The sequence below is a fragment of the Oryctolagus cuniculus genome, chromosome 10, assembly GCF_964237555.1.
Source record: "Oryctolagus cuniculus chromosome 10, mOryCun1.1, whole genome shotgun sequence".
NCBI lineage: Eukaryota > Metazoa > Chordata > Mammalia > Lagomorpha > Leporidae > Oryctolagus > Oryctolagus cuniculus.
Window position 1 is genome coordinate 23,358,848 of NC_091441.1, and position 13,962 is coordinate 23,372,809.

The 13,962-nt window shown below is 39.4% G+C and overlaps 1 protein-coding gene across 3 annotated transcripts in view; it reads left to right on the top strand.

Annotated features, from left to right (window-relative positions):
• Positions 1–13,962, top strand: part of CCDC68 (coiled-coil domain containing 68) — a 53,647-nt gene that overhangs the window by 20,042 nt on the left and 19,643 nt on the right. For all 3 annotated transcript variants that reach the window (XM_008261335.4, XM_017344193.3, XM_008261334.4), the window contains one exon: positions 4,071–4,153. In XM_008261335.4, coding sequence (XP_008259557.3) covers positions 4,071–4,153 — 83 coding nt within the window. The remainder of the gene's footprint in view (positions 1–4,070; positions 4,154–13,962) is intronic.

A 13,962-nucleotide genomic window follows, 5' to 3' on the forward strand; every position in this document is an offset into this window, starting at 1 on the left:
GCTACCCTGGTTCACTTTGGATTTGCGAAAACCTATGGCTGCACTAAGAGAGGCTTTTCCCATTAAAAAAAAGTCATTCTATAGATACTGAAACTTTCAAAAGATAGATTTACAGAAGAGCAAAAAAAGAAAAAATATAAAAAGTTTCATGCTCTGTTCCTTTAAGAAGCTGGCATTCCAAACACAGATGAGAAGTACACAGAAGCCTAATTTTGCAAGCCTTGTTGTTTAGGATTTTAAAAAGAGCCAGTATATTTTAAGAGCAAAACAAGAGAAACTGAATTGGGAGTAGATAAGAATATAGGCTTTGGAAAATAGGAAAGACTGCCTGTTACATTTTATTCTCGTATTTATTGTATTAACTCCCTGATTTGCCTTTGCTATTCTCAGCCTTAATTTGTTATATGATTCGGCATGGCTTATGTCGTTTTAGAAATTTCATTTCAAAATTGCCACCTTTCAGGGGTATTTTTTTAATGTTGTGAATTTGGTTGAGTTTGTCATCATAATGGAGGTCCTCTGGGGAAATCTTGAGACTTAAGTCCAAACTTAACTGAATCTTATGATAAGAACACAGGTACATCTGTATTATGCAGCGGATCACTGCTTCTTATACTTAAGTAGAATTACCGAGCTACGATGTCCTTGCTCGCTTGAATTATCCAGGCATATCAATATATAGTGATCCTGTTTTGGAAAAACTGTAATATTTTATTGAATACTTGGAAGCACCAGAATACTTTCCCCTGCGATGCATAGTTTAACAAAGACAGCAGGAAGAGTGTCTGCACTTAGGAAAGGAAGACAATCTTGGAAAGAGAACAGCGTTGTTTAACCAAACAACATGATTAACCAGCTTGAAATTTAAGCTTAGATTCATGATCACCCTATGTCAAATCCAGTAACACTAGCTGCCTCTCAGTGCTTGAAAATTAGCAAAACAATAACAGCAACAACAACTCAAAAAGAACCGTGGAAGGTAATTTCTATATCCAGCTTCCTAGGAGTTCTCTCCTACGTGGTTCATTTCAGAATTCTGGGGTGTGTTGACTCGATTGTTTATTCAGTGAGTGTCTGAGCATCTACCACGTGCTGCAGAGTAGGGATGGAAGCTGGATATGCATTTGTAGTTGAAGCAGTCATAGTCTTATTTTATTTTGATTCATTTTTAAAAGATTTATTTATTTTGAAAGTCAGAGTAACACAGAGAGAGGGAGAGACAGATCTTCCATCCACTGGTTCACTCCCCAGATGGTCACAAGCGCCATTGCTGGGCCAGGCTGAAGCCAGGACCTTTATCCAGGTCTTCCACATGGGTGGCAGGGGCTCAAACACTTGGGCCATCTTCTGTTTTTTCCCAGGGAACTGGCACCCAAATGTGATGCTGGTGTCACAGGCAAGGCCTGAGCACTGTGCCACAACACTGGCCATGCATAGCCTCATTGTTATGCCAGATCTGGGGTGAAATGTTTTCTTGAAAGATATTTTATGTTTATAAAAGAAATAAGCAGATATTCATGAATAAAACCGTAAGAGGCAAAGCATGGCAGCATCTTCTTGGTTTAAGGAAATACTGAGAAGAGACTTTAAGGAAAGCTTTCTTGATGGGAGTCGGGTATCAAAGGCCAGGACACTGAACCTTTGTATAAATGTGAAAAAAGACATGACTGCAAAAAGGAGGTGGAAATGAGCAAAGCACATCTGCACGAAAGCTGGTAAATAGGGCCCTGGCTGTGGGGACCCCGGAGAAGGCTTCCTTGGCTCCTCACATGGGTCAGGCTATGCTCCAATAAAGAGCCATTAGTGGTATGAGGTCTGGTAATGAACACATTACTTAAAACCTTCCCCATCTGTCGCAGTGTAATCAGGAATGCAGTGAGAATGAATTCCACACACAGTGCAAAAGCAGCAAAGATGCCCAGTAAGAGCATTTTAATCTGGCATATGTTCCTTTTGCTAGCAGTGCAATTCCATTGCATCATTTTTGTTTCCAGAATCATTGTTACAATTTTAGAGCTCAAAGGCACTTTTAGGGCCACTTGGTTTCTTTTCATTTTATAAATGAGGACAGAGTGAACAAGACACGATTCTGCCATCGTCCCGTTTCTAGTTCACAACCCTTTTCACCAGGCCCCTGACTTCTCTGGGGCTGGGTATAAGGGTACAGGAAACCTTGAGCTCCCTAGAGGTGTGACCTTGGCCACAGTCGGCTGTCCTCTCTGTGGTGCTGTGAGCTCCCTTCCTTCTTTGGAAGATGCTCCCAAGAAGCACGAGCTGGCATAATGATTTTCTGTGTTGTGAAAGAGGAGACATGACGAGTCCAAGCCATTCATTTAACCAGATGCCTGGTATGCTTGAATCCTCGTTATGAAAATAATCAAGTACAATTACATTAGAGAATGTGTTCGTTAAACACCACTTCCCCTCATCCTACATATTGAAATACATTATCTGTGATGTGTTTCTTTGATCATCCAAACAGCATCATAAGCTCATGAGCTGTACCTGTGATACTTCAGAAATAATTTGAACACAGTGAGGACTAACCTAAGACAATTTCTATTGTGCAAGAATGAAACAAGCCATTTGAGAAAGTAAAATTTCAAAAGGTAACAGAAGGCATAAAAGTCAGTGCCTTCAAAGGATTAGATATTGAGGGCCAACTATGAGCCAGGATATGTTATTCATCACAGAATTTCAATATAAGTGAATTCCTATTCCTGTATTGCGGATGTTCAGAAAGAAACGTGACTCATACAAATATAGAATGAATACATGTCAGATGTTTTATTTACACATCAATTTGAGGGGGAAACAATAAAATGATAAGGCTGGATTCAATAAAATAGTTTTAGAAACTGGCTACTTCTAGGCCAAAAAAAAGAAATACAGAGTAGAATTACCAGGTTAGATGAAAAACTGGTTAATATTTTTGAAGGCAATTAAATCATAACTTTTGGGACTATCTTTTCTACAAGATAAAAACCCACAAAATCACATACAACATTACAGAATCTGGGCCCTAGTCAAATAACCAAGTCAGTTCCAAGGAAATTCTCTGCAAGAGTTAACATTCTTAGGTCAGATGGTCAAAGATGTGATTAGGCCCAGAGAGGTTAAAACTTTGGCAAAAATTTCAAGAGCAGATCAGTCCATGTTCAAAGACATTCTGATTCAAGTATATAGTGCTGCCTTGTGTAATACCCATATAAATATAGCAGTGAGTATTTCAGATAGTTTAAAAGCCTCTTCTCCGATCAGTTCCATCCCCATTCGTTTTTCCTGTCTCTTCCTCAATGCTCTGACTTGACAACTTGTATCGGCCAACCAAAGTTCTAAATTCCCTATTTTGTTATGTTACCCTTAAATCTAAAATGAATGCAGTCATCCTAGCTTGATTTTTCTTAGACTTATCTATTTTGTTCTGATTGGAAAAAGTGTGGTTTCCTAATTAAGCTAAGGCATTTTCTTCAGGTATTGTTTCTTACTGCTATAGTTCCTCCTGGATACTAATTAGGTAGTACTTTTACCATTTGTGGCTTTGTTCCTACATATGAAATGCAGTTACTAATTAACCACTCTCTGACAGATGCCATGTGGCCAGGCAGAGGTGTCAGGATAAATGCAATAGTGTACTTGGAGAATGACAACATATCCTAATGTGGGCGGAGCATGTGCAATAGTGGAGGAGCCCACTTCTTGACAGGGCTGGACAAGCTGTTTATTTGGGATGCAATGGACAGAGCGAAATGGGAGAGATTTCTTTTTTAGCACAGGCTTCTTAGCAGTGGGCTTGAGGAGGAGTCAAAGCTTTTTAGGTGGGCAATGGAGTGAGGACAACCACCATTTACTTGAGCTACTTGTGAAGAACACAGGAAAATGCCTGAGTGCACCTCCTCAGGGGTGGGTTGTAACTGCTTACATGAAATTTGCTTTTCGGTTCAAGCTTTGTTGCTCAAATTACAAGAAATTTCTTTTTGAACAGTTTGCAAGAATGCCTTACCAAACACACACACACACACACACACACACTCAGAAATAAGCAAAAACTGTATCTTGTTTTCTCCTAGGAAAAGAGAACACTACTAGAAAGAAAACTATCTTTGGAAAACAAGCTACTGCAACTCAAATCCAGTGCTGCATGCACTAAAAGGTTTGCATATCTACTTCCTAAGTAAAATCAGTTCCTGGTTTCTTTCTTCTTCATTGGTATTCTGGCCAATGGACAGGAAGCTTTTGGCCTCCCAAGAAAGTAGGACAACTGCGATTTCTGGTCTGGAGATGGCTAGAACCTGACTTAATCCATTCTCATGCTTGTGATTCTTTTTTTTTTTTAATTGAATTTGCCTGTATTTTCATTTAATTTGAAATGCAGACAGACACATGAAGAGATATCTTACATCTGTTGGTTCACTCCCTAAATGCCTGCAACAGCTGGTGTTGGGCCAGGTCAAAGCCAGGTGCCTAGAAATTAGTCTGAGCCTCTCATGAGGCGGCAGGGACCCAAGTACTTGTGCCATAATCTGCTGCCTCCCAGAGAGCACATTAACAGAATGTTCCCAGTGTTCCCTAGTAATTTGATGACATTGGGTCATAGACTTAGGACTTTGATCCATACTGAGTGGATTTTTGTGTAAAGTGTAAGGTAGAGGTCTTGCTTCAAACATCTGCATGTGGAAATGCAGTTTCCCCAGCACCATTTGGTGAAGAGACTGTCATGGGATTTATTTTAGCTCCTTTGTCAAAGACAAGTAGCTTGTAGATGCATGGATTGATTTCTAGAGTTTCTATTCTGTTCCATTGATTTTGATTATTTTTGCTAGTACCAGTTTGTTTTGATTGTAACTGCCTGTAGTATGTCTTGAAATCTGATATTGTGATGCTTCTGGCTTTGTTTTGTTGTATAAGATTGTTATAGCTATTTGGAGTCTTGTGTTTCCATATGAATTTTAGCATTTTTTTTCTAGATGAGAAGAATGTCCTTGGTACTTTGATTGGGATTACATAGAATCTGTAAATCATTTTTGATAGTATGGACAGTTTGATGATATGAATTCTCCCAGTCTATGAATGTGGAAGATTTTTCCATTTTAATGTCTTCTATTTCTTTCTTTAATGTTTTATACCTTTCATTGTAGAGATCTTTAACATCCTTGATTTATTCCAAGCACCCTTCTTTGTCTCTTTTTACAGTTTTTATGTTAGTCTATTTTGTCTGATATTAGGGTGGGTGCACATGCTCTTTTTTGCTTTCCAATAGCAGGAAATCTCTTGTTCCCTCCTTTCAGTTTCACTCTGTGTGTATCTGTTAATGAGGTGTGTTTCTTGTAGGCATCAAAAAGATGGGCCTTGTTTTTTAATCTATTCAGCCAGTCTGTATCTTTTAACTAGAGAGTTGCAACCATTGACATTCAATGTTACTATTGATAGGTAACAAATTGGCCCTGCCATTTTCCCACAAATATTCCTATTGTTTACTATGGATTTCCTTTGTACTTTTACTGGGAGATTTTCTACCTTCATGTTTTTTCATAATGATAGCTATCTTTCTGTATTTCTGTGTGTTGCATATCCTTAAGCATCTTTTGTAAAGCTGGGTGAGTGAGTGGTGACAAATTCTTTCAATTTCTGTTTGTAATGGATGGTCTTTATTTCACCTTCATTCATAAATGGAAGCTTTGCAGGGTATAGTATTCTGGGTTGACAGTTTTTCTTCTTTTTAGACTTGGACTATGTCTCTATTCTCTCCTATCCTGTAGTTTCTGATGAGAAGTCTAATTGTGATGTGAGTCTAATTGGAGATCCTCTGAAAGTAATCTGGTTTATCTCTTGTGCATGTTTTAGAAATTGTTTTACTGTGGAAAGTTTGACTACAAATTGTCATGGTGAAGATCTTTTCTGGTCATGTATATTAGGACTTATGTGCTTCCTGTACTTGGATATCCCTTTCTTTCTCCAAATTGGGGAAGTTTTCTGTAATTATTTCACTTAATAGGACTTCATATCTATCCATTCTCTCTTTCTACACCTTCAGGAACTCCTAAGACCCTTATGTTGGGTTGTTTGATAGTATCACATAAATCCCCAACACTATTTTAAGTTTTCTAATTTCTTATTTTTTTTACCTGAAACATTTCCACAGATTTGTCTTCTAGTTCAGATATTCTTTTCCTGTCTCACCAAAGCTGTTAATGCTTTCCATCACATTGTTTATTTGCCCTATTGAGTTCTTAATTTTTAATATTTCCTTTTAATTTCTCGTTAAAATCCCAATTTCATGGGAAAATTTTTCATTCATGTCATGTATGGATTTCTTTAATTTGTGGATTTCTTTCTCATTGCTTCTGAGTAATCTTATGATTAATCTTTTGAATTTTGTTTCAGGCATTTCATCAATCTTGGCATCTTCACATTCTAATACTGAAGTGCTTTTGTGTTCCTTCTGGAGTGTGGGGAGGGCCATGTCGTATTCCTTAATATTGAATTTCTTTGTTTATTTTTAGGCACTTGTGGAGATACTTGTTGGTTTTTTCTCTGATGGCTTTTGGGCTATGCCTCTGCAGCTTAGTGAAATGTCTGCTCTTTCAGTGAATACCCAGAGGTGTGGGCTGGGTGTGGTCAGGGAGCTCTGATCAGTGCTCCAGGGTGGGGCAAGTATCTAGGGTGACACCCAAGTAGGGTGTGGTAGATTTCCTCTTGTTAACAGAAGGGGGCTATGGTCACCTCTGTTGGTGTAATTTTACCCTCATGTCCTCTCTTCCTTGCCTGTGTGTTAGCCCTCTGTTGGTATAGTTGCACCTTCATGTCCTCTCTTCAGTGCCTGTGTGTTAGCCCTCAGTGGGTGCAACGCTCATCTATGCTTCCATATGAACTGCACAAAGGATCTGTTCAGTCCTCTGTGTGAGCACAGATCCCGCTGCAGTGACCCACCCCAGGCAATCAGGGAGCTCTAAGAGTGTGGAGCAGCAACAGTGATTGCCCAGAGACCTAGCTACATCATGCAGTCACAGAATTCTGACAGTCTCAGCACTCAGGGCTCCCACAGTCACAGGGTACAGAGGATGCACTCTCCGTCTCTAGCCCATCTTTGCCACAGGGAGGCTGAGACATTCCTAGAGCCAGCTGACTATGTGTGCTCCACCCAGGTAGTTTCAGCCCTGGAGCCCTGGAGCCTGTGATATGTTGAGAGTTGGGGGCCACCTTACAGTCATATGTAGGTGCCCAGCCCCCTGGCAATCCTCCCAGCCAGACTCAAAGTCAGTGGGGAGCACGGATTTCTCCCTCTAGTAAAATCCCTGGATCACATGTGTGTGCAATGCCTGCTGGCTGCAGCCCTACTCATTTCGCAGTTGTACTGTGCACTGCAGTACTGTGTACTGCAGACAGTACTAATGTTGGAATGGTCCCTTCTCCCTGCCTGTTGCTGCTTTTATGCACCGGAGCTGCCGTGTTTGCTTCTGCTGACAAGATGGTGACTCTCCCCACTAGTTGCACTTGAGCTGCTGCATTTGCCTTTGCTGACAGGATGGCGACTGTCCCCACCAGTTGCTAGGTGCAGCACACACAAGACCTGCAGCAGCTGCTACCTGGGTGCGCCTCAGTTCTGTAGAGATGGGAGGAAGAACTACAGAAAACATTCTTAGCTCTTTTGACTTACCTGCCAATACTCATAATTTATAAGCAGTCTCAGTCCTTGGTGTGCTGGAGGTGGAAGTAGATTTATGGATATCACAACTGCTCTACGACTCAAATTCTCTAGACAGTTATGTAATAACTCACATCACATTTTCTGAGATTTTTGTTGTCTTTTTGAATTCTAAGTTCACCATAGTCATGGTATGTTATGATTAAATATATAAAGTTCAAAGTCAAATCTGTTTCAAGATTTTAACTTGTCTGTGTAGAACCGTTGTTCACTAAGATATCAGACACTATTATGAGCCTCAGAATGGCTAAATTCTTAGTCGTTTCCTCCATATTATATGGTCCAATGTTTCTCTTTCTCAGTTTATTGATCTCTTCCAAACATTTTCTTTCCTTGTTATTTCTTGTTCACATCTCGCCTCATATATTGGGCCTTCTGTCTGGTTCATATTCATGCATTTTGGCCCACATATGACATAGCCCAGAAACGAGCTGACCATGGTAGTTATATACACATATTTGAAACCCACTGAAATAACAGTAATTATTAACTTTTAAAATCTTCTTCCCTGTGAACTGTGAATAGTCCCAGACTTCTAGGATAGTTTTGTAGTATCATGCATACTATAGAGATTGAAAGAAGAGCTGCAGAAATCATTCTTCCATTTTGGAATCACAAATACTTGTAACTTAAATCTTTGTAAATCTTTGGCTTATTTTTGTTTCTTAAATAGAACAGTTTTTTTTTTTTTTCCATGTCGTAGAAATACTGGCTTGTATAAGATGCCTTCCATTAAGAGTTCAGGCAACCTGACTTTGACTTTGATTTTTTTTTGTTCAAAAACTGATTTCTTTTTTATTGACAATAGGGTTTTTGTTCATCTTTGAACCAACAGTATAAACAGTTTAAAATCCAAACTGATCTATAATTTCAGTTTTATTATAGGTGAGCAATTGTCATAGGAATTCTCAAAAAGCTCTTCAGGAAGTTTTAGAAATTTCTTCAGGGAAACGGTTATTTTATGTTTCCAGAAAGTTATTGGAACATCCAAGCTCATGCAGTTTTCGTGGATTGTCAGCATCACAAATACTTGTCTCACTTATTACCTTTTCTGAGCTGTGTGTAGAGGCATTCATTCACTTTGCTAAGTGTCAGGAAAATGAAATAAATATGAATCAGATTCCTTACCCACAATGCCACAGCGCTGGCCCCAGGGTTTGTTTTCTTAAAAATAATGTGCTGTGGCACTGTAGGTTGAGCCTCTGTCTGTAGCGCTGGCATTCCATATGGGCACTGAGTGTTCATGTCCCAGCTGCTCCACTTCCAATGCAGCTCCCTTCTATGGCCTGGGAAAACAGTGGAGGTTGGCCCAAGTGCTTGGGCCCCTGCACCTGTGTGAGGAACCCGGAGGAAGCTCCTGGCTCTTGGTTTTGGTTTGGCCCAGCTCCGGCTGTTGCAGCCATTGAGGGAGTGAACCAGTGGATGGAAGACCTCTCTCTCTGTTTTTCCCTTTCTCTGTCTGTAACTCTACCTCTACCACTCAAATAAGTAAATAAGTAAGTAAACAAATAAATAAAATAAAATCTTTAAAAAAATAAGGTTGACTCCCTATGTTGATTGCCACCTCTGGGACACATGTGTACTGCTTAGTGGTTGACAGTAACTCCAGCTGCCTTGCTTGATTGAATCCCTCCACCCACTGTCCACCTTCCAGAAAGGACTGGGATTCTAAATGATTAAGTAACTTGTAAAGATGACTGGGAGTTTTGGCTGCAGTGTCCCGAGCGATAGCCACGTCTGTGCTTCTGTTGCAGCAGAGCAATTTGGCTTTTTTGCTGTCCTTTCTGGAGACTTGCCCTTGCCCTGGTTTTCTTCTTCCTGCACATAGCAATGAACAGAGCCATTTCCTAGCTTGTCCCTCTATACCAAAACCACACAGGCCCATTTAGAGTCATCTTTTGGGGGAAACCCAACTGGAGTTTGTAAAAATCAACAGTGTTGTGTTGGTTCTTCCATTTATAAGCATCAGGATGGCAAATTTCTAAGAGGAAGAAAGATGGTTGTCTTGAAGCTGAGGTCGCAGAGCAAAGCATGCTGTTGTAATTTAAATTTCACATTAATCTATGGTAGTTTGGGAGTTCTCTCAAGCAACCTCTTGGTGCCACAATTGAAAAAAAAAAAAAACAAAAGAGGAGAAGATATATTCATGAATTTCACTGTACAGTTCCCTGAGCTGCAGCTACATTGAAGCTGATTTTTTTCCTTGATCTAGTCTGGAGATGGCTAGAACCTGACTTATTCCATTCTCATGCCTGTAATTCTTTTTTATTTTTTTTTTCATTGAATTTGAAAGGCAGACAGAGGACAGATGATGAGATATCTTCCATCTGTTGGTTCACTCTTCAAATGCCCGTAACAGCTGATGCTGGGCCAGGTCAAAGTCAGGTGCCTGGAAATTAGTCTGGGTCTCTCACGAGGGTGGCAGGGACCCAAGAACTTGTGCCATCATCTGCTGCCTCCCAGAGAGCACATTAGCAGAAAGCTGAATCAGAAGAGGAGTACCCAGGACTTGAATGAGGCACTCTGATATGGGATGCTAGCACCCCAAGTGGCAGTTTAAATGCAGTGCCTAATGCCTGCCAAATGTGTGACTCTTTTTTTTTCCTTTTTTTTTAACTTTTATTTAATGAATATAAATTTTCAAAGTACAGCTTATAGATTACAATGCCTTCCCCCCATAATGTCCCTCCAACCCGCAACCCTCCCCTTTCCCACTCCCTCTCCCCTTCCATTCACATCAAGATTCAATTTCGATTCTCTTTATATTCAGAAGATCAGTTTAGCATACATTAAGTAAAGATTTCAACAGTTTGCTCCCACACAGAAACATCAAGTGAAAAATACTGTTTGAGTACTAGTTATAGCATTAAATCTCAATGTACAGCACACTAAGGACAAAGATCCTACATGAGGAGTAAGTGCACAGTGACTCCTGTTGTTGACTTAACAAATTGACACTCTTGTTTAGGGCCTCAGTAATCACCCTAGGCTCTTGTCATGAGCTGCCAAGGCTATGGAAGCCCCCTGAGTTCACCAACTCTGATCATATTTAGACAAGGCCATGGTCAAAGTGGAAGTTCTCTCCTCCCTTCAGAGAAAGGTACCTCCTTCTTTGATGACCCGTTCTTTCCACTGGGATCTCACTCGCGGAGATCTTTCATTTCGTTTTTTTTTTTTTTTTTTCCCAGAGTGTCTTGGCTTTCCATGCCTGAAATACTCTCATGGGCTTTTCACCCGGATCCACATGCCTTAAGGGCTGATTCTGAGGTTTAGGACATCTGCCATTCTATGGGTCTGCTGTGTATCTCACTTCCCATGTTGGATCGTTCTCTCCCTTTTTTATTCTATCGGTTAGTATTTGCAGACACTAGTCTTGTTTATGTGATCCCTTTGGTTCTTAGTCCTATCATTATGATCAATTGTGAACAGAAATTGATCACTGGGACTAGTGAGATGGCATTGGTACATGCCACCTTGATGGGATTGAATTGGAATCCCCTGGTATGTTTCTAACTCTACTTTCTGAGGTAAGTCAGCTTGAGCATGTCCCGAATTGCACATCTCTTCCCTCTCTTATTCCCACTCTTATATTTAACAGCGATCACTTTTCAGTTAAGTTTCAGCACTTAAGAAGAATTGTGTATTGATTACAGTATTCAACCAAAAGTATTAAGTAGAACAAACAAAATAATACTAAGAGGGATAACATATTAAGTTGCTCATCAACAGTCAGGGTGAGGGCTGATCAAGTCACCGTTTCTCATAGTGTTCATTTCACTGTGTGACTCTTGTGACCTCTTTTCCACTGGGTACCAATAATCAGTGTTGTGTACAGTCATGGAGGTCTAGTGAAATATGATATCTGACATAGTGTGTGCAATCTGTATCCCTATAGACTGGAGTTGGATTTTTTTGTAGCTTAAAATATGTTCTAAGGTTCCTCTAATCTTACTGTCTCCTCTCTATGGGACTTCTATGTTGGATTTTTCATATTTCCAGAGTCTGGAAAATGGATAGTTTGCCATAAGTAGATCTTTGGGTATGTGATACAGTTTCCAGTTACTTCTTTTACCTCTTTGTTTATCTCAGTATCTAGTTCTTTTAGTTTCTTCTGGAAATTTCACGTCCATAAACATCATACTGCATGAATCTATGGTAATAAATATCCTTACTAATGAACCAGAAAATTTACAGTGTGGAATTATGTAAATATGACATGCTCATGCTGTTCATGCCCTTCATAATTATTTATTTATGAATCCTGGGTTCTATGGATATTTAAAGTTATATATTAAAACAGTATAAGATACAACATGATCACTTCAGTTAGAAATGAACTAGGTTATGAGGCCAAGGAGATTCAAGAACAGACATATAATGCAGTTGGTCTATAAAATATGTACTTCAATTATGATTAGTTTTGTATTTCACAATACCACATGTCTTCAACCAAAGAGTTCTTTGGGAGGTGTCCAGTTGTTTCTAATATACCTACAAGGCTAGGAAGAAAAATTTCCAGGCTGTGTGTCCAAAGGTAATCCTGAATAATATTTTGAACTGCATCCTTATAATTAAATAGAAGATCTTTGCCTCAGCGCATCAACAAAATGATAGCATGGTGCCAAAAAACAGTTTAATCAGAGCCATTGTGATAGTAAGGGACAGAGGGAAATGTAGCAAGTACTTCTGTGTAAGTTACTCCAGAGACAGCTCCTAGAGTGTCCCAAAGAATGAATGAAGGCACAATCCCCCTCATCTTGGTTTCCTTATAGCAGGATTTTGGCTGAAATTGGACAGCAGTGAGAAGGAGTTAGTACTTATTGTCAAGAACTTACCCTGGCTTCTTCCTGTGCTGCTAGTTAAAGGCAAAGCCATTTATTCCATATATCTGAAAGCTGATGATAGGATTGCCTTCCTTTCTTGAAAGCTAAGGAATGTAATAGGGAAAGAGCCATACATGGTAATCTCTTCCTCCCTCAGTGATGAGTTCAGAAGGAATCCTCAGTTCCTACCCTCAAAGGGGGAGAACACATACTCTCTTCTCTTTCTGTTGGGGCTTCTCTTTGTTCTCCCTTTTTTGAATTTTCTCATTGCTGGTTGGTCTGTTCCTACTAGCATTCTAGGCTGTCAGGTTTTCCAGCTCCAAGTCTGGGCAAAAAGAAAACCCAAGGACTTCACCACTCTGTGGTTCCTAGGATGGCTGGGCCCATCAGCCTTCTTCTCTCACCGGTTAAAATTTTCCTATGTGTGTTCATATACAGTGCCCAAGGCTTTAAAAAGGGGAAATACGTCTTCTACATATTCATTGAAACTGAAGTCTTTCAACTCTATTTTAATTTTTAGCACTTACTTCATATTTTTATCCTATCGTATTGTAGAGGAAAACATTAATCAACATTTATATTGATGTATTGGGAGAGAGAGCTTAAAACTAGATACAGATATTTGTTAAAGGGCTTTGCTTCCCTTTTCCAGGTGTAGCCCCTCATTTTTGTCCTTCATTTTTGGTTTGAATCCCATCATTGCCATGGAGTGAATTAGTGGAAATATAAGCAACAAAGCCTAAAGGAAACTCAAGTAGCAGCTTACTTGGGTGTATACTTTGACATTTAAAGAACTTAAGTGGATAACTACATTTCAGATTTATTGAGTGATCCTAACACGGGTTGAGTATCCCTAAACCAAAAACCTGAAATCTGAAAATGCTTCAAAATCCAAAACTTTTTGATAAACAACATCATGCCACCAGTGGAAAAGTCCACACCTGACTTCATATGCAGTTAAAAACCAGGTGTTCCCAAAATATTGTTTAAAATTACTGCAGGTCATGTGTAGAAGAGGCAAATGAAACATAAGTGAATTTCATGATTATACTTGGCTCTATCCTTGAAATACCTCATTATACACACACACACACACACACACACACACACACACACAAATATTCCCAAACCTGAACCCATCTGAAATCTAAATTGCCTACGGTCCTAAGCATTTTGGATAAGGAATTATCAACGTATAGAGATTTTCTGCAATATCCTTTGCTCTCTATTCTGGTATATTAATGGAGACAAGATAAACCCAAAGCCCTGTGTTTTCAAGGGTAATTCTAAAAATATTTTTCTTTATTATTTATTTATTTATTTATTTATTATTTTTATTTATTTATAGTGCAATGTATGGTCATACCTTTAGGGAACACATGGGGAATTTTTCTGAGCTTGGTTTTTGGTAGCATAATCTCAATTCTTTCACCT